Here is a 23,211-nt window from a genome sequence, read left to right as displayed (position 1 = left end):
GTAAAATGTGTCTGAAATGCTCACTTTTCTCAACTTGATATTCCATATCCATTTGTCAGGAATATACAAGAATAATACGTTCACAATCAAGAAAACCTGTGTTTTACAACACACAAACTCCAAACTAAGTTAAAACAATGGAATAATGATAAGCAATCCTTTCATGCCGCATTGTCGCCAACCCAAAAGAATACCGCACGAACTTATGCATCAACCCAATACAACGTCCTAAGCGAGATATCGCTTTAATGAGGAATGCGCACTACGAGGTTACACTGTATTTTCTCATGTCTGGTTAAATTTCAGAAAGGCTATTCTCAAGTAATTTATTGCAAGTGAAAAGGTTATCATTACTCTACTGGTGCTTGAAATATGTTTTCATGATACATATGAGGTTAAGTTAGGTTAGGTGACTCTGTTTGAATAAGAAAACTGAAAATTTGTCACTGAAGCCACTGGAGTGAGAGTACTCCAATTCTTCATTATGAAATTGAACATCCACTTTCGTGTTGTCTCGGAATTAGAAAAATAACTTACAAGTAAGTCGTATTGTGAAAATCTGCGCAAATCAAGTTTTGAACAAATGGAGTGCCAGTAAATTTTTCACCGTTATGAATTCTCGCTATAATGGATTTCTACTGAAATTTTTCAGAGTGCATAGTTACTGTAACAGGATAAACAAAGAAACCCAACAATTCTAATATGTTATGCATAACCTTGCTTCCTTTTTAATGTTTCTTTCCATAAAATTACATTTTATTCATGAAAATGAGATAATCATTGTTTAAGTATGTTCTCTTATTTTCAACATTAAATTTTTAATTTTTTTTTTTTTCACAGGTGAAGCTCTACCTCCAGATATTGCAAGACATCTGAAATGGAAACTTAGCACCATTACACCACTTGTGGTGCGACGCACTCTTGTCAATTCTGGTTTCAAGCTCGTGCGAAGTGAGTTTGGTAGAGGTGTGCATGCATGGGTTTCTTATTTAGTCATAAGCAGCACCAAAATTCCAGTTGAGTAATGCATTTTTGGATTTAAGATTTAAGATCAAATTTTAACAAAAGTATTTTTTTGTTAATTTGCCAAAGTTTGGATTGATTAAAAGAACCTTCTAAGCTAGAATGAATAAAAAAATCCAAAACAAGATATCAGTAAAGAGTGAAAGATGTAGTTCTATGCGATGCAACACTGTCTTTGCAAATGAGCTTGTGTGCAGTAATGTTTTTTTTCAGAATTATTGTCATTTGTATGTTGAGTCCTCATTGACTGGTCGGATTCCCAACAGCTCCACCATTGGCTGTTATAGAGAGCCTAGGCATTACTGATGATGTGTACCAGGGAAATGAGGATGTAGTTTCCCATTGCTTTCTTCATTGAGCCACACAGAGCTATAACATATCAGTCTGCCAAGCCCACTGAGATGCACGCACTAACCATTCCTGCCGGGATTGGCTGAAGAAGGAATGGCATTACTGCTGTAGCATCGCTTATACCTCAGTTCTTTGTATTGTCGTAGCCTAGGATAAGACACCTTTTTTTTTTTTTAGCCCATATGATAAGACATAGTGAATTGGAAACACTCTGTCTCACCAGAAATGGATCTGGGCTTATATTTTCATCGACTGGAATGAAATTAGTAAATAGTGAATCGTTTTCCAATTCATGATACTGAACACAGCAGAGTCATTAGGTTAGTGTTCATTACTGAAGCTGTTACAGTTATTTGTAAATTCAGAATTAATTCTTATTAGACACATGTCCATACAAAGTTTATGTTTAATCTATTTCTTTTTTTTTTAAATTCTGGTTTTTAACTGCAGGAAAGAGAGACTTTTAAGATGTATAGCAGTTTGTCGTTTGCAGCATAATCAGTAATAGTGTAATTTAAAATTTTCGTGGATTTTGGATTGAACGTGGGGAAAATGTTTTGAAAGACATGCAAGAATATGAATGTAAAACAAGAGGTAAGTTCTACTAGCCAGGCTCAGAAGAAACAATAACGTGTGTATTTTTCTCTTGTTTTGTTCAGATGACTGTATATTGTTTATCTATACTTAACTATGCATAAAATTCTGTGCAGGTTGGTAGCAGGACTGGAGCTGCAAATAACTGGTTGTGGAGGTACTGTATCTAGTTGCATTGATGTTCTCCTTTTAAAGTGGTAACATGTGTAAGATAGAATTTGTGTGGTGTTACTTGATGAGGGAAAGAGAAAGAGAATTATTACTGCTTCAAAACATGTTTCGAATAGGTATTACAGTAGAACCTCGATAATTCGAAATCGGTTAATTCAAAATCTCGCCTAATTTGAAGCAGTTCTCGTTCCCGTAAACATGAGGTACGGTTTTGCATATTATTTAAATCGTTAATTCAAAATAGAGACAATTCGTAATTCGAAGAACAATGTCCCGTTACCGAAATTCAAACTTTTAATTCGAAACTTCCTTTATATTTTGTAGAAAATAGTATTTTACATCATCAATCAATCGGTTTACTCATTGCTGAGCGTCATGACCTCATTTCTTCACTTCATTGGTAACTGCATCCTTAACGAGATTTTTCCATCCTGAACGGTCTTCAGCTCTTCTTAAGATATTGTGAAGAGGTAGACCGGTGCTCTTCTTTGCTTGGTCTAACCATCTACTTGTTGTTCTGCCTCTTGGTCTGGTGCCTTCAATTTTGCCTTGCAGAATGGTCTTTCTAAATTGTCTCCTCTCTTTAAAATGTGTCCCAGGAACTGGAAGTAACTGTCACTAATGCGGGGAGATAAACTTTTGTGATGCTCAGTTCTTCTATATTTTACAGAGTAATTTAAATTCAAAATTTCTCCGCGTCATGAAAGAACGCCTCTTCCGGAACGTGCAGGGGTAACTTTGCACACTTTCACCTACTTCAGCGTGTCTACAGTGTGCTTCATATATGCTATGTTCGAGCGGAATCGTAATTATTTTGTATTCAGCGTTTCTAGCAGGCAGCGTAGAGAGAGGTAGAATCCGCTAACACGGGTGATGCCGATAGTTGGCGAAAAAGCGTAGCTTATAGCCTATAATCAATTCGTACACACCAAACAATGTTGTCAATGGTGCTGAAACTTTATTGTTTGTTTGTTTTATCTTTTTAAATGCTGAGGCCAAGCGGACTTATGGTCTTAAAGGAGAGAATTGCCAGCCGGGAAATGTACTGTTTTGCTATGCAGTGCACACTGAAGTGAGACACTTCCTTCCCCGTCATTGGAAAAGCTACGATGTTTTAAGGGCGTTGGGCACTTTCCATGCCAGTACAAGGCATCAAAAAATGCAACAAACAGTACAGTAATCCAAAAGATTGCACAGGGGAGCCAGCATAATTTTTCCCTTTCTTTGAATCGTGTTATTCTTCCTTTCGTTGCGTGAGGTTATATTATGCCATTGTTTTATACAAGTGCATTATTTGAATAATGTAAATGCACCTTGTTGGATACATTTCTGAAATAGTGTTTTCCATGGCATTTGAAAAGTTTAAACTGAGAATCAAGGTGATTGCATGCATTAATGGATCTTAGAAGTGCCATGGGAAATTGTACAAGTATAGTCACTGTACTGTTGTTGTAATGTGGACAGAAGCGAGGGACTTTCTCCCCTCGTCATAGGAAAGTTTGATGAGCCGCGATGTTTTAAGGGCATTGGGTACTTTCTGTGCAAGCACAAGGCATCTAAAATGCATACAGTACAGTAATCCAATGAATAAAGCACTTGCACAGGGGAGCCAGTGTAGATTTCTCCTCGTCTTTGAATTGTGTTTTCTTTCTTTTGATTTCATTGCGTGAGGTTATGTTTGCCGGTGAGTTATCCAAGTGCATTATTTGGATACTGAAAATGTACCTTGTTGGATACATTTTGGAAATGGTTTTTTTTTTCCATGGCATTTGAGAGCTTTAAACTGTGAATCAAAGTTAACTGCATGCAGTAATGGGTCTTAGAATATACTAGCTGATGTACCCATGCTTCGCTACGGGATTCTCAGGAAGACAGACTTTGTGGTTTTCCTAACTGTAGTCAACATAGGTCATTACAAAAATGTCAGTAGGAATGTAGTGATTAAAAGCACTGTTATGAAATAAAACACTTGATCAAATGAAAAACCGCACATTTTCTCACTTTCAACGAACAGTACTACGGTGCCGATCTAACAGTCCAAAGTTCCAGAGCTGGAAGGACCAGGCCGCAGAGAGCCGTGAACACTCCTCTGCCATTATTCCGTTATATGCACACTGCTCATTACAATCAGTGCCTCAAAGTAGGGATTGAATAGCTCGAATGCTGTGATGAGCCAGTGTGTGTATTACTACCAGTACCGGTAGTATCAGAAAATTTATGAACCAGAGAAATGGCATGCTAAAGTAGAAACTACCTTTTTTCTCAGCGTGAATACAATTATTTATAGCCTAGATTATAGCAACTTATTCCCCGACTTTGCCTACCGATTTTCATTATGATAATACAGCTAATAACATAAATATCTGAGAATTAAAATGTAGGCCTGCCCCTAAACTACCATTTCAATCAGCATGAATAAAATTATTTACGGCCTAGATTATAGCGACTTATTCCCCGACTTTTCATACCAATTTGCATTAAATTATCTTCAGCCGTTTTCTTGTGATGCGTGTACATACATACATACATACATACATACATACATACATACATACATACATAATACATACAGACAGACAGAAATTACAGAAAATTTAAAAGTGCATTTCCTTGTTACTGTGGACATGACTGATGCAGAAATACCATCCTTTTTAAATTCTGAGCAATGTACAGACAAAACTCTTATTTTATATAGGTATAGATTGTGACGCCGCAAGGGTTGGCATTTCCGAAGTATGTGATGGCGGTTAATTCAAAATCACGTAATTCAAAGTCCAATTTTTGCGTCCCAACGACTTCGAATTAACGAGGTTTTACTGAACATGGAATACTTCGGTTGGGTGTTCCATCTGGGTATGAGGGGTGGACAGAAAAGCCTTGTTGAAGAATGTACTGAGTCTTCAGTGGTGCTGGCAAGAGAACAAATGAAATCCCAATGATAGTGGGGGGTTTAATGAGGGTGGCTGAAATAGTATTATATGCTACTATCAAACTCTTATGGAGTGAGATTAAACACCCTTCCTCATGTGATAGCCATGATATATAAAGCTTGGGGCATTGCTTCCTTTGGTCTCTGGTACTGCAGGGAGGATAAGTTATGGTTAGTTTCTGACGACTGGCTTGGTTCACTTAGCACCATCAGAAAACTCATCAGTAAAGTACAAATCTGTGCTTTTATAGATGATTGGTTTCAAAATACAAATTGAATTTGAAGTTCATAAACTGTGAAGTACTTGACTAGTAATACATTTCTAGCAGTTTATAGAAGCTGACTAGAACAGTATCTTTGGATCTGGTGCTTACCAAAGTGAAGTGGTGGACAGTAGATGTCCAAATGATATTATGGCATATCAGATTAGGCATGGGACTGCATTGCTCAGTTGTCATTTGTAGGCAAAGACATTCAAAATAGAGCAACTGCATGCATATCTATGAGTAAAAATCTAAAATTAATGGAAGATATTCACTTTCATTGTTTACTTGAATTGAGGTTAGTAGTTATTTTAGTGCATTAACTGTTCAAATGGAATTTTGGTGAGTTTCTACATAGCTTGAGGAGGTGATTGTCTAACTCTCTAGCATTGTATATATAAAATTTACTTTTGCATGTGGTGTTTTGAATTTGGGATAGAAAATTTAATAATCATAATCACGAAGAATGATTTGTTGAGAGGTGGTGGATGTGTTTGTTGACTAATATTAGTTTAACATAGTTGAGATGCTGCAAGTAGAAGTAAACTGGAAAATATTTTGTACACTTGGAATGCAAGACATCTCAATTCCTCTGTGGATGCTCTACTATCATGGGTTTGAGCACACCAGATCTCCATTTAACAGCTCACAGTTTCACTTTTTTGCAGTGCTAACTTCTCAAAGTTATCTATGACCCCTTATGTTTTGGTTCATGTCCTTGAATGCAGCATTATACAGACCTATAGTCTATATACAGAAACATCTCAAGGTTCAGTATTTCCAGCATATCCTTGGTGTTCAAGGAAAAAGGAATGAAATCTACGAGGGTTGGTGTTTAAGTCATGGCAGCCATTTTTCTTTCACAAATGCGGGATCTACCAGACAAATGGAAATATACAGATGGGAGTGGAGAGTATAAGGTGCTGTGGTATGTTAGTAGGTTTACGTGGTGTAGGATATGAAGCAAGGAAACTGTTAGCCGTGAAATCCTTGTGCTAAATGATGTTTATTTTCCGAGAGTACAGTAAACCCTGAAAGCAGTGCCCTAGATTGACCACAACTCGTTACCAACAATTTGGGGACATCTGATACCAGTTGCCTCACCATGTGTGAATTTAACAATCTCCAATGCAATGGTTCTTTCGCTTTGGGGATGAGGTCAAAATTGCATGGAGACAAGTCCGGTGAGTGTGGTGGATGTTCCAGAACTTTCCACTCCCGGCGCTGAAGTTGTCTCTGCTGCAATGTGGTCTGGCGTTGTTATGAAGAAAGCTGACATTGCTGACAAGATCCGGAGTGTTCTTGTGGTGCCGACTTCATCGTGGCCCACATCCTCACAGAGTGCGCCGTTCTCTCTGGCATAAGACGGAGCCTCGGCCTGCAGGAAACACTCAAACGCATACTAGCCAATGATGCGACTACTGCTGATCTCATCATCCGCTTTATGTGCGACAGCGGATTAATCAAGAGTGTGTAAATTACAAGTGTACTGCTACTCAGAGAACGCACGTTCCCTTTTGATTCGTTAGTCATTTTTCGGCCTAATTTAATCATTTTTTGTGTTTTTGTACTGCGTTTCCAAATTTTTTGTTGAATATGTAGTTTTGTTTAATTTTAAATTTCTTTTCCACTAATTTGTTCAGAGAGGATGATTACCTAGTTGTACTTCCTCTTGAAACAAAAATCACCACCACCACCCCATGACAAGATCTGGTCTGTTATCCCTGATGGAATGATGCATCTGTCTCTGGAGGAATGTTCTGTAGTTTGTTGCCATCACTCTTGTGCCGTGTGGAACGAAGCGACATCGTAAGTCACAATGATCATCGACTTTATGGGAGAAGGGTTTTGCAGGAACTTCTGTCTTCGTAGTGTTCCTGCATGTTGCCATTCTGCAGATTGGCGTTTGAGCTCTGATTTTTACGCCCTGGCCCAAAATTCATCCATGGTCACAATTCTCTCCAGCATTTGCTTGCCTTCATACTGGGAGCGTACCAAGTGGTCAGAGCACAGGGCATACTGTGTTCTCTTTTGCATGTTGATGATTGCAATTTTGTGCCGACGAAGATCTTCCCGTAAACTTCTGTGGATGGTTCATTTTTCAATGCCTGTTTCTGCTAGTAACGTAAGAAATGTTGATTTTCTGTCCACGTCCACGCACTGGGTAATTACTGTACGCGACGATACAGTCCATAGACTAATGGATCTTCTGGACTGTTGCACGTCACTGCTTGTTTCATGTCCATGCTAAAATGCTGCTGCCCATTTCACAACAGTTCCGGTATGGAAGGACATTTTTCCCTACAACTTCCACAAGCTCCCTGCCATGCTTTCCAGGACATACGACCATTGCATGGTAGAACCCAAGATCCCACACTTCTGGCTGCACAGTAGTGTGTGACAGGGGAAATGAGTAAATATATATATATATATATATATATATATCTATCATCTGATGGCCAGGTAGGCATCAATTTTTGGAAATGAGACATAGCTCTCATAGTGCATTGGCACTGCTGGTGGCTTCAAGTAGCCTATGCAGTGGCCTCCACGGTATGCACTAGCCTTGCTTCTTGGGAGGTGTGCTAAGTCCCAACTGACGAGCCCAACTTAGCACACGAGGGCGAAACGCAGGCAACCAAGAATGGGTTAACTGGAAAAGTTATAATGTCCAATAACGGACCATTATATTGGTATTATAAATTTACTCATTCAGGACAAATATTTTAAGTTCCCTATGGGAATCAACATCTATATCATATGATTATGTTATCGAGACTGAAACAGATGTTGCACCTTACATACTACAAGTCATGGGAGGTCTTGGGATAGCCTGTTACTGTTTTGGTCCTATTATAAGACTGGGAATTTTACGTTTTCGTGTTTAAAGTAAAAAAACGCAGTCGTTTTATTTGTGCATGTTACATGTACAAAATAAATGGTTTGTATCATCATTTCCTACTCGTACTGACATGTGCAGCGAGCGCGCTTTCCAGCTGAGCCCAAGGTCACAAATAACCGTAATTTCTGAAGTTTGGATGATTTTTTTTTCTCTTTCCAATTTGATTGGATTAGTGACGGGCAGAATTTAATATAATGCATTCGAGAACTTCTGAGAATCAATACTTACCTTTGAAACCGTTCTCGAGGTCAACATAACCTTTAAAAGTTGATGTAGGCCTAATTTACCTGGTACAAGATTTCCAGAAACTGACTACGAATCGGAGACCAAATTACAATGGAAGATTAAGAAAAGAAGGGATTTCGCCATCATGCTGGGCGCTTTTGTATCTAATATGCTTTATTTTATTAGATGAGAGAATTAAAAACTACTTGTGGTCGATTGTCGTTTGGCTTGACGTTATTAGATTTTTCGAAGTTTGGTTACAGGTAATCATAGTTGCTGGACTGAAATAAGTTTTCACGGGAAACTGACACCCTTGTAAAACTGAATATAAAGTATCGAGATTTTGAACTCGCGTACCAGTAATTAATGTTTGATGCTGGTTTCGTGATCTAGCTTGCCTGCCTCTCATCCGGAGGGCCCGGGTTAGATTCCTGGCCAGGTCAGGCATTTTCACTTGGATATAAGGGCTGGTTCTAGGTCCACTCAGCCTGCATGATTGCCTTTAATTGAGGAGCTATCTAATGGTGAGATGGTGACCCCAGTCTAGAGAGCCAGGCATAACGGCCGAGAGGATTCTTTACACCGACCATGCGTCACCTCGTAATCTGCAGGCCTTCGAGCTGAGCAGCGGTCGGTTGGCAGGCAAAGACCCATTGGGGCTGAAGTTTGGTTTGGTTTAGGTGTGCTATAAGATTGTAATTATACACATTTCATTTTTGTGATGTTTAACCAAATTGCTGATGGCTTTCATTCATTCCTGGATTTTCAGTTTTGCTGTGTTATACGTTTTCTTCTTCTTCTTCTTCTTTCGAATGGGCCACCAGAGGACCACGTGCCAATTTCAATTCCTTCTTCTTTGTTCTTTCCTTTTCTTCCAGTACGCTTTCATCTGTTCACTATGTTTCTTCTTTCTGTCTTCAGACCACTTTGAACCAGTCTTTTTTACTTTCCTACCTTGGAATCCTTCTATTTTCAATACTTTTTCCCAAAAGCCTTCTCTATTATTTATTTCTTCTGTTGTTATATTGTTTTTTTTCTAAATCCTTTCTTACTTCATTGACCCAGCTTGTCGTTGATTTCTTACCCCACAAATATCTGAAAATCTTACTGGTTAATCTACTATCTTGCATTCGATATAAATGTCCAAAAAACATAAGTCTCCTTTTCGTCATTACATCTGATATATTTTCTATTTTTTGATATATTTCAGCATTACTTCGTAATTTCTAACCTTCTGCTGTGTTTTGTGGGCCTAATATTTTCCTCATGATTTCATGATTTCTAGTATTTCTAGTTTATTTAAATTATAGTTTAATGCCAGACATTCGCTTGCATATAGGCATTCTGGCTTCACTACTGTGTTGTAATGCCTTATTTTTGCATTTTTGGATAGGCATCTTTTATTGTAGATATCTTTGGTGACACCATAAGCTCTCTCCATTTTATGTACCCTCTCCTCTACTGCAGATTTTTCTAAACCATTTTCTTGGATTATTTCCCCTAGATATTTGAATTTTTTTACCCTCTCTATTTGGCCAATATCTGTTTTCAGAAATTTTGGTGCATCCCAAATATTTGTTAAAAATTTTGTTTTTTCTGCAGAAATTCTTAAGCCAGTTCTGCTGGTGATTCTTTCCAAGACATTTACTTGGGTTATAGCAGATGTCACATTTTCAGAAAGTATTGCAAAGTCATCTGCAAATGCAAGACAATTTATTTCGATCCTTTTGTTTCCTCTTCCTAACCTTATCGGTGAAATGTTGAGTTCAATAAGTTTTTTGTTCCAAATTCTCACTATTTTCTCTAGGACACAATGAAAAAGAATTGGGGATAGTCCGTCGCCTTGTCGTATACCAGTTTTTATTTTGAAAGGCTGTGATATCTCTCCCAGAAATTTCACTTTAGAGACTGTGTCTGTAAGTGTTTCACAAATTAGATTTGCCAGTTTAGACTTTATGCCAAATTCTCGAATTATTTTATATATAGTCCCTCCAAAAACGGAGAATCAAGGTTCCACTGTATTATCACTCCATCACATATAATATTACATCAGATCCACTAACCGACATGATTCAGTACGAAAACATGCAAGGAACTGTAAACATTACCACGTGCTAACCATGCATTCGAAGCCGAAATGCCCACATCATGGTTTTGCGCGTAAGTGTTCAATGTCCCGCATACCATCAGTGCACTCTGTGAGTCTAGGTAAGTAATATTGAAGTATTCAGTAGAACCCTTGCATATGTGAGGAAAATAATAGTTGTAATGACTTCTGCCCCAACCCTTGTAATTTGTCTTGTATGTTGTGTGATTATTTCAACTTGAATGATAACACGTTTGGCAGTGGCATGGGGAACAGGATCGTGATTAGATCGTCAGTTCTTTCTGGAACTTTTTTATTATTGGGAAATAATGCAAGTTATTAACAGGGAAAAAGTAAAAGGCATGGACTAAAGATGAAAATCCACAGCCTGTTTCCTGTCATTCGACAGGGTCAGGAATTGAATGGATGAAGGTCCCATCTAGCACTGAGGATAGGAATAATGCTGGCTGCCGAAGCTTGTCGCATGTCTCTGGGGCAATGATTGCTGACTGACAGATGAAATGAAATGATAATGGAGAGTGTTGCTGGAATGAAAGATGACGGGGAAAACCAAAGTACCCAGAGACAAACCTCCTTCAATTTTTCCAGCACAAATCTCACATTGAGTGACCGGGATTTGTACCACGAAACCCGGTAGTAAAAGCCTGGCGCGCTGCTGCCTGAACCACGGAGGCTAGGCATGGACTAAATATAATCATGTAATTTATGTTTTATGACAGAATTTTCATTAAACTTTGCAATGCTAGAGGGACTTGATCTTTCATTTGTGTAAACAAGTCTTTGGTTTTAAGCCTTACTGTGGTTGTGTTGATGTGTCCTACAGTAATGCTTTTTGCTGTGGAGTACTGTATTATCCAGGCACAAGGTACCTTAAAAAAATCAGATAGGAAGGAAAGAGGACCTAATTGGATCGTCTACAATAAAAATTATTTGATTTTTTATCTGTACTAATTAACCAAGTGAAAACATGCATAATAAATGTTTTCCAGTTTACAGTAGAACCTTGATGCATTGTTCTAGGTACTATCATTTTCCTGTATCCATTGTTCAATTTATTCGGTCTCAATAATGTTCCATATAAACCAATGTTAAATTCCTCCGCATCTATCGTTCCTCGAACTATTGTTTATCGCATCGATCGTCAAAAAACGATTTGTCCTCAGCCACACTTTTCCCACATGGATCAATTGTACGTAAGAAAAATATACACGAAAGTTTTTTGATTTTAAAGAGACAGCTTGAATACTCTTAGCATATAATAGCGGCAATCAATCAGTCACTATCAATCGCTACTGATCTGAATTTAGGGCAGTCACCCAGGTGGCAGATTCCCTATCTGTTGTTTTCCTAGCCTTTTCTTAAATGATTGCAAAGAAATTGGAAATTTATTGAACATCTCCCTTCACCCCATCAACGCAGTAATTAAAACTGGGAGGACTTTTCCTATTTGTGAAACTCACAACCTGACTTTTATCCCCGTTTATCATCATACCATTGCCTACTGTCCATCTCACAACATTATCCTGTTACGCAAGAATGTACGAGCGATTACGAGTTGCTAGTCTTGAGCAAGGTCTTGTAGGCTGGAGTGCTGTGTGCAAGTTATTCACACGCAACATCACTACGAGCCTCCTGGTGCCAACGCTTCTCCTTGACTCACTAACCGGCCCCTAGAAGTATTCTTATTTAGTGAATTAAAACTGAGGCACTGTAAAACTCAAATTTGCCACCATTTTCTGTGTTGCTATTGGCTTGCTAGGGCTGCCAGCTTTGTTGAAAATGAGAAAATCGTGCAGTTTAAAATAGTCACGGCGTGTGCCGGATGCATTTTAATTAGGCACAGTGTTATTAATCGCGTCGCACCTTGTGATGTGTGTGGGATGCTGGAGGCCTGTTGACCACTTTGTTGCCCCCTGCCCAGTTGTCTTGTTACAAGCCGAAAGAATAATCTTTTCATTAGCCTGGTTGGCAGCATTGATTATCCTACTGTGACATCGTCTGAGGTACGCCAGGTTGAATTTCTAACCTCTGTGACATCGTCTAAGCCGCGCCATGTGGGATCACTAACCTATAGTTTGCGACTACTCATTCTCTTTGGTTCGCGAAGGGTCTACAGAATCTTGACCAAAATACAGGTTATCGCCGTAATATCCACGTATATCATTAATTTGCAATAAGAGAACTGACCTTGAAGGTAACGAAGTGTAACGAAACGGCGTAGAAGTCGCGATTTTTATTTTCATCGCATATATCATGATTGCAATATTTTGATACCGTTATGTATAGTACGAGTATGGCTAATGGTTAGCGCATGTTGGCCTTCATTCAAGGGGTCACGATCGAGTTGGGGATTTTAACTTTCATTGGTTAATTCCGACAGTTCAGGGCCTGAGTGTGTGCGCGCTGACTTATGCATTAGGATTCATCTTAGGTAGAGCCGCATTTTCATAAGCGCGTAGATCGCCTATCACGCAACAACTCGGAAGATCTGCATCCGGCTTCTGAGGTCACACGCCATCATCATCATCAATGTCCCACTTCAGTCGCCCAGGTGTGGTTAACAAGCCTCCTCCACTCCTTTCTGTCCTTCCACTTTTCCTGCTCCATTACTTCCGCCACATCCAATCCAGCTCCTCTAATGTCCTTCCAGATCTGATCCACCCACCTTCTTCTTGGTCTTCCAACCAGTCTCTTTCCAATTCCCTTTATTATTATTATTATTATTATTATTATTATTATTATTATTATTATTATTATAATTATAATAATAATAATAATAATATTTACACGACGAAAAATGCCCAGATACAGTACCTGTATTTTATTATTTTGCTTTCCCTCTATGTTATGTCACCCGCATTTATCGTTTTCCCATATCCATCGTAATTTTCCCCCTCCCCCTTGAAAAACGATGCACCAAGGTTTTACTGTATATATTATCCTATATTTCTGAACTAATTTTGGTTGAAGAGTAATATTTCATTTGGGCATGAAAAGTTTTGTACACAGTTAGTGTTGGAATTGGAATGTTTTCTTATTAACCCTTTGACACCAATCTCCATGTGTTGTATAGACCTTATTTTCTTCATATGTGGGTGACTTCCAGGCGTAGTGTAGACCTCTGTAGGGCTAATTTCATTTTGCTCCAGCTTGTAAAGTTTTATAACGTCGGGATGGTAGTGGTACATTTCTTAAGTTGAAGAACTCTTCCATTTTTCTGTGCATGAATCTGCCCAAGTCATCAACATTTTGTTTTTTATTAATGGAGATTGAAATAGTCTTATCTCCACCGAGCTCGATAGCTGCAGTCGCTTAAGTGCGGCCAGTATCCAGTATTCGAGAGATAGTAGGTTCGAACCCCACTGTCGGCAGGCCTGAAAATGGTTTTCCGTGGTTTCCCATTTTCACACCAGGCAAATGCTGGGGCTGTACCTTAATTAAGGCCACGGCCGTTTCCTTCCCACTCCCAGCCCTTCCCTGTCCCATCGTCGCTATAAGACCTATCTGTGTTGGTGCGACGTAAAGCAACTAGCAAAAAAAAAAGTCTTATCTCCTTCCACTTTAGTATGTATAGACTTGAATTCCTGCTGCATCCTGGCATATACTGTATGTGGTTCACAGAATGATGTTTCCTTTTGTAGATTGAATTCATATCCGATTAGGAGCTAGTGTGAATCCTAATCTTTCCATTGACATGTTCCTCCCCACCCCTCCGATCAAATTTCACAAAGTCTATGCAATAATAATTATTAAAATAATGTTGTAATGGTCCACCTTTCAATAGTATGTGATTACAATTCAATAGGGATCAGAACCATGAAGCTTATCGTATGTCTGTTCTATTGCTGCTGGAGGACACATAGCTTCAGCTGTGTTTTTTTTTTTTTATGCATGCTAGTGGAACTGTCACATTGAATTTTCAATTTTACTCAGATAGAACGATCTGTAGCCTTTCAGTTGATATCATTCGACCTTATTCTGGGGTTTCTATACTTCTTTCAACACCTTGAAACCTTTTACAACTCATAATTACTCAGTTCGCTCTTGAGATGCCACATTGCATAGCACAGAAGCATGGCAAGGCTTGAATGAAAGTGGTCCCCCCTTTTATCCGCTTTTATAGCCAATAAAAAGTAAGGATGGGGAGTCTAATATGCGATAGCCTCGCGTTTTGTCCAGTGACTTCTGGATATACAGAACTCTAAATTTTACATGTACACTATTCTTAAGCAAATTGGTGATTGTATTCCGAGCCTTACAAGGCTACCTTCATTGGAAGGCAGCATTCTAAATTTTAAAATTAAGGAAGTGGTGAACACATGACTTTCACACCTACATATACTGTAAAATACTGTTATAGTTAATATTATATCACATTTGTTTCATCTCGTTAACTCCTGTGATGAGGTTGACATCAGGAAGGGCGTCCGGTCGTAAAACTTTCTACGAAGATTCATCTCACTTCATACTCGACCCCGCAGAGAAAAGGGATAAGGATTGGACATACAGTTTTATATCTCGTAGTATGCGATATTAATACAAAAGAACTTCATGGTCAGTCATTTGTGTCTGTCAGTTGAGCAGCAGGCCATCACACAGTACACCCAATCACTGCTTTCATTTTAATATAGTCTTGTGCTGCCAACTTTCTTGCTACCGGCATTGTCGTCATCCCAAATGATGTCATATTCACTGCCATCAAGAGCATTCGAGATCCCGTCTTTTTGAAACTTTGAAAAATAGTTTTGTTTCCGATTATTAAGTCCATACAGTGAGAATCTATTCACAAATGGTTTCCGGAGAAGGTCTCTGTTATTCCCAGTTGGTTTATTTGTATTTATTTGTACGGAACACAGACGTACCGCATGACTTTGATGGGTGTTTTCATTGCATGTGTCAGATGGACGAAACTATTCACAAATTTGCGTGATGTCATTGGAGCTGCAGTATAGCCTGTACCTGCTTCAAAGTGGAATCGTTCTTCTCTGACGAATTATATTGGGGAGATCTTTTATGCAAGCTTTTTTGTTTCTTTCTTTGTTTTGTTTTGAAAAGCCAGGGGCGTCTAATATGCGAGAGGGTCTAGAACAGGACCTCTCAGGGTGCATGCGCTTGGTGCATGCACTGTGCACGGTGCAAAAGACGACTTCGCTTGGTTGACCAGAGTGCAGACCCCCCACTCCTCGATTTGGAGCAATAGCTCTTACTCTCTCTTTCCTCACGCCTGTCTTGCTCGCTCCCCCTGTCTCCCTCTTCCACACTTACCCCGTAGCGCTCCGAATCCGAGCTGAGTTGCGCCGAGTAGAGCCGAGCTTAGCCGAGTAGCCCAGAGACGAAGCGTTGGTCCGAAACAAGCCGAGCGCGACCGATGCACAGTGCACGGAGCTCTTGCGCCTCGAATTGCACGCGTGAAATTTTGGGCGTTTGAGAGGCCCTGGTCTAGAACACTAGGAAATAGGGTAATTGAAGTTCTGAATAAATCAGATGACGGTTGTATTACATCAAACTGTAAGATAAGACAAGGTTTATCTCCACTAAGTGAAGTGAGATCCGATGCATAGCAGATGGCATGCGTGTGTATGGTGCATGTTAGACAAAGTGGCAGACAATGGAACACCTCAAAATACATAGTCTCTTTCTCATGCACTAATCATCCAGTTAACCTGGGATTTGTGGTAAATGAGTCTTTGAAGTATTATCTCCAGCTTTTCTGCACAGTTTCCAAGGCAAGTAGAACACTAGTTTTCTTTACATCGTGAAACAACTCTTGTAAAAACAGGAACACATGTCGGTTCTCTCTAAAGTGCAATGGGCCTCTTCTCCATTAACGTAAGGAAGAAAGTAATATTGAAAATATGACTGTACACTACATTCTTTTGTGTGTCTACTGTAAATATTTGAAAATTTGGGCTATAATTGTACAGTAGTAACAGTGCATTTTTAGAGAGACCATCGCAATTTCATGTTGTTTGCACCTGAATCACCTGGTCTGCATCACTGAGGAGTGAAAGTTTTGAAAGATGGTTCTTTGTTGTTGTTACTTGTGTTAATAAATCTTTGTACATTCTTCAAAAACACTAGTCACTCCATTCATGGTTTCCAGTATCTGTTACTGAACCATCCAATTTTCTATTATAGTAGCACCTATTGAGTATGAAAACTCAAATTTGGAAATAGAATTTAGAAAAATACCTGTTTGAGTGGGGTTTAAAGCAGAACCATTGGAGCTTATTGGATGACTTGGGGGTTGGGGGATCTTTCAGGACAATTATTTAGACAGGTTATGGAATTAACTCTGCACTGCTCTGCTCTTTTCCCATGATTGAAGCTTTGTGAGAAAACATTTTGGTGCAGTATTTATCATTAAGGTTATATCAGTTGATTTTGGGTATAAACTAGGCTGAAAACAGTAATTTAATAGTATGAATGTTTCTTATTATGAAACCTTTAGCCAAAAAAAACTGTACCTTATTTTTGGATATATGCAGTACTTAATTGATCTAATTTTATTGTACCTTCTGACAATTTCCTTCAGAATGGCTTTGGATATTACTAAACTTTTTGTATGGTCATTGGTTATTTTATATATTTTTATATTGAACGTATAACCAATAACTGTTCAAAATGATCATTATATCACACCATTTGCCTTTCTGTAGCATGCTTCTCATTTTTTTTCAGAATCATTTCATCTCACCTACGTTGTGAAAAGTTTTTTCCCACTATTGGTTGAATCTGTCTGTTTACATGCCACTCTATGCTTTGGTACTGCATAAGGTTTCTGTAAATATTTCTCAACATTATTTATTTTGTGCATTAATTTTTATATGTATTTGTTGAAAGCCATATTTTTCCAGTGTTTCGTCATGCAAATGCAGAATTCAGCAATTCAACATTTAAAACTAAATGAGAGTGGCTTGTTTCAAGTGCTTGGTGGGCACTTCAGACATGCAAGTACTGAAATAAAGTTTCTCAAATATTCTTGCTTATAAATAATATTTTCTATAAGTTAGTATTGTAGCTTGCACGACTGAATATAGCTGTAGCCTTTATTCTTTTGCTATAAGAAAGATGATTACTTTGAATTAAATTGAGGATCAAGCCATATACTACGTGAATTAGCTTCCTGTATTAATGCTGTAATGTAAAAAACCTTGTTGAATGTAGAAAGGCTTATGTTGCTTGTAGACCATTAGCATAATGCACAAGTTACCTGATCAAGGCTGGAGTTGCAGATGTAGTTCAAAACATAGATGTACAATAATCTGAATGCCAGTTCATCCCAGAATTGTGATAAACTTTTTACCTAATGCTCATACCACTTTTAGCCCTTTTTATGTGATGTTGCAGTACTAGGCACATTTTGCTAACCTAAATCTCTAATGCCCAAATACTTTTTATATAAGCATATCCTAAGTATCATTACAGAGTTTTTATACAAGTTAGAAGTGCCCGTAATATATCATTAACATGACATGTCTGCGAACTCCGGGCCTTGCTGGCTAGTATTAAATATCTGTAATATATTCTTTGAATACATTTTCCCTTACAAAAGAGATTTTTACAATGCTACTTTTGTCAGTTTTATGTCCCATAACCTTAAGTTATCCAGCCACAAGATTCATGTTTGAACCAGACAAGTATACCAATTGTCCAAGTCTTAAATCTGAAAATGAAAGTGCGTACGTTCAAAACAAGTGAAGAGCTCAGAATTTTCCAATAAGCAAGGGAAAGAAACAGACAAGTTGATTTGTCAGTATTTTACTGGTTATTATTGTCAAGTAAAAAAATACAACAGTATGAATCCTTCCTTAAACACACAGAATACCATGTAACAGACATTTGACCATCGAAAAGTCCTACAAAAATATGTGGAAATGTTTAGGAAATTAAAATAAATACGATAAAGATAACTCAAGTATATTAATTTGGCCACCTGTGTAGTTTCCTTGCTCATCACCAGATAGCTCACTTATGCACAGTTAAACCTGTACTATGGCCGAATTCATAGTCAGCACTTATACATAAGTGGAACCCTTAAGTAATAAGGGATCATTTGTAATAAGTATTCACTTATATGAGTTTACATTTCATAGACAGCACTTAAAGAGCACACTCATTGACACAGCAAGGGCCGATTGCAGAAACGATGACTAGTTTTAAGCATTAGACAACGTCTACCTAAGCAACGTCTAAATCAAGCACGATCTTCCATTGCATAAACAATGTTCAGTCGATTTTTAACAACACATCACTTAAAGTTTCAATATTGGTTTGAAAATGGAGATAGAAGTATCTTTAACGCAACTCTTTGCTTGTCGCAACCAATGAAATTCGTCGGTGCGTGCGCTGAATGCCAGTCAGCTGTTTGTCTACCTACACATTACTCAAATATGGCTAAGCATGAACATGACTTGCCCACAGATAATAGTATCGCTTTCAGTGGAAATTAAATCTCATAATATTATCGACACTAAAGCAACACGCCACCGTATGGGGAAGTGTAGCTTTGATTATAGCATTGTTACAGTGAGTGTAATCTAGTCATAAATATGGTAGCTTCAACGAAGGGAAGATGAAGCATAGTACATAATGTGTAACAGAGTGTGTTGTACGGGCCATATAGATGTATCTTGCATTCTGGAGATCGTAGGTTCGAAACGCATCATCGGCAGCCCTGAAGATTGTTTTCCGTAGTTTCCCTATTTTTACACCAGGCAAATACTCGGGTTGTTGTTATGGCCACGGCTCTTCTTTCCCAGTCCAGTTTAAACAATAATCACCACCATCACCACCACTTGCCTTTTCCTATCTAATAGTTGCCGAAAACTTATATGATTATATATATAAAAAAACCCATACAACCTACTTTTTAGTTTTAACTATTATGTGTTTTTACTTGGCAGTAAATATAAGTGAATCCCTCGTGGTTGATGTATGTGACAGCCCTCTGACGATCGCGACATGTAACTCTTGATATGTATGTAGTTGAAGTGACCTATAATTCCATGGAAATTACCCCATGTATATAATGAAATATATCGGTTTTCAAAAATTGTATTAAAGTCGAAAATTACCAGACTGTCCCTTTGTCAGTCTCAAGAAACAAGTCTCTCGAAAAGCGAAACCTTATTTTAAGATCTATCTCCCCATACATGTCAAACGAATTGCTGCGATTTAGCAGCCGGCGACCCACAAAGAGGCCGTCGGACTAACCTTTCTTCCTGGAATCATCTCAACATGATAATACAAATTACATGTTTCATAACCTCTGATTGCGATTCACTCCTCTCATTTGGGGTTAAACAGTGCTCTCGGCAGTGTTTAAACATGACCAGTTGAACATCGATTTTAGACAGTGTCTAAGTGATAAATAATGTCTCTGCAATGCGGCGGGCATACTTAGGCATTGTTTAACCGTAGACATCGTCTAAGTACCGTTTCTGCAATCGGCCCTAAGTATTCACTGGAGACGTGACAATGCTGTATATTATGCCCGTGCTTCCTGGATCATGTAGTTCTGGCTACCGAGTAGTGGGATGATCTGTTGCGTTTTGGTTATTGAAGGACACCGCACGCAACATTTTTGAGGTTAAATGATTGGTTATCAGAATGGATAACAAAACAGCAAGCTGAGATGGCACCTGCAAGAACTTGTGTCGAAGTACATGCACATAATGTGGTACAAGCAGACTGACGTAGTTTCTCATCAGAATATGGATGACATGGCAAAAGCTTGTTGTAGACAATGCAAACTACGAAAATTTTCTTCTTAATATAATATGTTTTTAGTTATCCAGGTACTTGAACCTATACAAATAATCATCCAAATGTAGAATCTAGCCTTATAATGCTCTTAATGATTTGACAAATATATCTGTAGCCGTTACGTTGTAATAGGCCTAATTACTTCCCCAATAAAATGTAAATAGTATGTTTTGATGTGAGATGCCATAATTTTAGAAACTTCTGTTATAATCCGGCAAATAATTGGTTGACTGACCTGATATAATTAGCACAAATCAACCTTAAGATAAATGGTGGTAGTGCAGCACTTAACTTGTAACACGTTTCCAATTAATTCAGCGAAATACCGGTAATGATGATGGTGATGGTAATAATAATAATAATAATAATTATAATAATAATAACCTGTAATTAAGAGGTGGCATAAAATCTCAAAACAATATCTTCAGTAAAAGTGAGATAGTGAGTCGTCTAGAGGTTATGTTCACTCTCACAATCTAAGGAAGAAGAATATTCATAACTCTCACTTTCCTAAAACAAAATCTTCTTTAAATTGTTGGTCACATTACATTTCGACAGGATTTTCCATCTCTACTGTGTGCACGGAAAGCATTCTGTGAATGAAATGAAACATATTTAGCAAAATCATTATCCTCCATCTTGCTGCAATGTAAGCGAGTCACTTAAGTGTGTATGGGAGGTCCACTTCTAACAATAAGTGGGACACTTAAGTAGGTAATGTAAGTGCTGTCTGTGAATTCGGCCGCTAGTATTGTTTACCTGCAGGATGGGTGAATTGAAGAAACTGGCAATCTTGAATGAGTTTTTCATCTCTCCCCTCCTGTTGAACTCAAAACTTGCCCTTGATTGATTTGCATCATTTAAAGGGAATTTGAAATCAGATCTTCACAGACAGATGTGGTCAATTGAGTTGGTATCATGTGCATAAGTTTATATTATGATGAATTGAAGAACTGGAAAATCTAAATATTTAAGCTGTTTCTAAAATGCAGGAGAGAACATGGAATGGGGGAATCTGAAAAAGTTGACTGTTTCTTAACCCATTAAATGCCAAACCCATATACATGAGGACCTCGGGGGAAAATAGTGATAAGCCTCATTTTGTAAGTTCTGAGATATAAAATTAATTTTCACAAAATATTTACTGCTAACATTTTTGATCTTTGAAACATATTACTCTGGTACGTGTAGTCCTTTTTTATAACATCCTGGAGAAAAAATGCATAAAAACCAGTATTATAGGGAATTAGAGTATGTTAAACACTGAATGTGCCTATCAATTTGAGGGGTATAGTTATTTACATGCAGTGTGGGTAAAGTAGTGAACAACTGACAATACGAGAAAACATCTCTATGAAGTATACGAAAATACGTACAGAACGTCACAAGTTAGTAACACAATTACAATAATAAAATGCTTTGTTTAATGTCAGTTAAGTAGTCTTTTCCACTCTCAACTGTACTTATCTAACTCTCATCATCCTCCTCATCAATGAACATTTCTGTACTGTTTGTACCACTGCACTTCAAACTACCATCAAATTCAGAGTATTCTGGTGGTACCCATTGAAGCACTTTCCTTACCGCCCAAGGAAAGGAAGAAAAATTCTGAATGTAGACGTATGTTTAATAAAATGAACTAAGTTAAAGTAAATTAATTTAATGTTATTGCTTTTATGTATCACTACCTACTTTTATGGTTTTTGGATACGCTGAGGTGCTGAAATTTTGTCCCGCAGGAGTTCTTTAATGTGCCCGTAAATCTACCGACACGAAGCTGATGTATCTGAGCACCTTCAAATACCACTGCACTGAGCCTAGAACGAACCCGCTAACTTAAGGTCAGAAAGCTACCGCTCTATCGCCTAAGCTACCCACCCCGGCATGTTAAAGAGAATTCCATACATTTTTTTAAATGTCACATAATGCATTTACCCAATTATTTTAAAGAAAATAACAGGTAAACTAATTGTAACCAACATAGCACCGGTACATCAACAAGTGAAAAAAGTTATAACCCACATAGTCGCATAAAGGACATGTAAAGAGCGTCTATGTTTATAAAATTTTAGTATAATGACACTAGTTAGTTGTACGTGTTAGCATGATTTGATGATAATAATAATGAATACTATTGCTAATACTTTGCAAAAGGTATTTTATATCACAGCATGTAAATAGTTATAACCAACATTCAAAACCACATGGTAAACATGTTAGCCATCTCGAAAACATACTTGTTCACCACTTCCAGATGAACCTCCATAATATTCCTGGGTTTCAACATAATTCGGATTGTTTAAACTGTCATCTCCTTCCATAAACTCCTCAGCATAAACTCCTGTAGCATAAATGACGTTTTGTCTGGCAGGAAACACATCATTAGAAACATGATCCGCCATCTTGGAAATGTGGATTATCATTGTTTACTGCAGAGACATGTGGCTTGTTATAAAAATGAAGCTGAATTATGTGCAATCTCTCATTAAATCTACTAACTTCTTGACAAAAATGAAACTTCAAGTTGGATAGAACTGTTTACTACAAAAAAAAACTGAAAATTTTAAAATTTGAGGGTTATCACCATTTGCCCCCGAGGTCTTCATAATATATGTTAGTGAAAATCGTACCTCATCCGCCAGACCTGTACATATACGTTTTTTGCGTTGTCTGCTTCACCCATCTTGTATATGAACGGGATATAGTGTCATGCTTGGAATTTCTGTGGAAATGTTCAAAGAAGTTCTGTACAGCAGATATACCACTCCATTTTGCGTGTTTTGAAAGTGATCTCATGTTATTTCGGCTTCATTGAAGTGAAACATCTTTCCCACTAACGTTAATCCATCATGACGTCTTGAAGTATACGTTCATTTCT

General features: G+C 38.0%; 1 protein-coding gene across 2 annotated transcripts in view; it reads left to right on the top strand.

The window, feature by feature from the left end:
• The window catches only part of LOC136858771 (tubulin polyglutamylase ttll-4), a 407,488-nt gene that overhangs the window by 78,834 nt on the left and 305,443 nt on the right, over positions 1 to 23,211 (top strand). For both annotated transcript variants that reach the window (XM_067138563.2, XM_067138562.2), the window contains exon 6: positions 841 to 951. In XM_067138563.2, the coding sequence (XP_066994664.2) occupies positions 841 to 951 (111 nt within the window). The remainder of the gene's footprint in view (positions 1 to 840; positions 952 to 23,211) is intronic.

Source organism: Anabrus simplex, chromosome 1 (assembly GCF_040414725.1).
Source record: "Anabrus simplex isolate iqAnaSimp1 chromosome 1, ASM4041472v1, whole genome shotgun sequence".
NCBI classification, from domain to species: Eukaryota; Metazoa; Arthropoda; class Insecta; order Orthoptera; family Tettigoniidae; genus Anabrus; species Anabrus simplex.
Note: the sequence above shows the minus strand (reverse complement) of the source record. Positions and strands in the feature narration are given on the sequence as shown.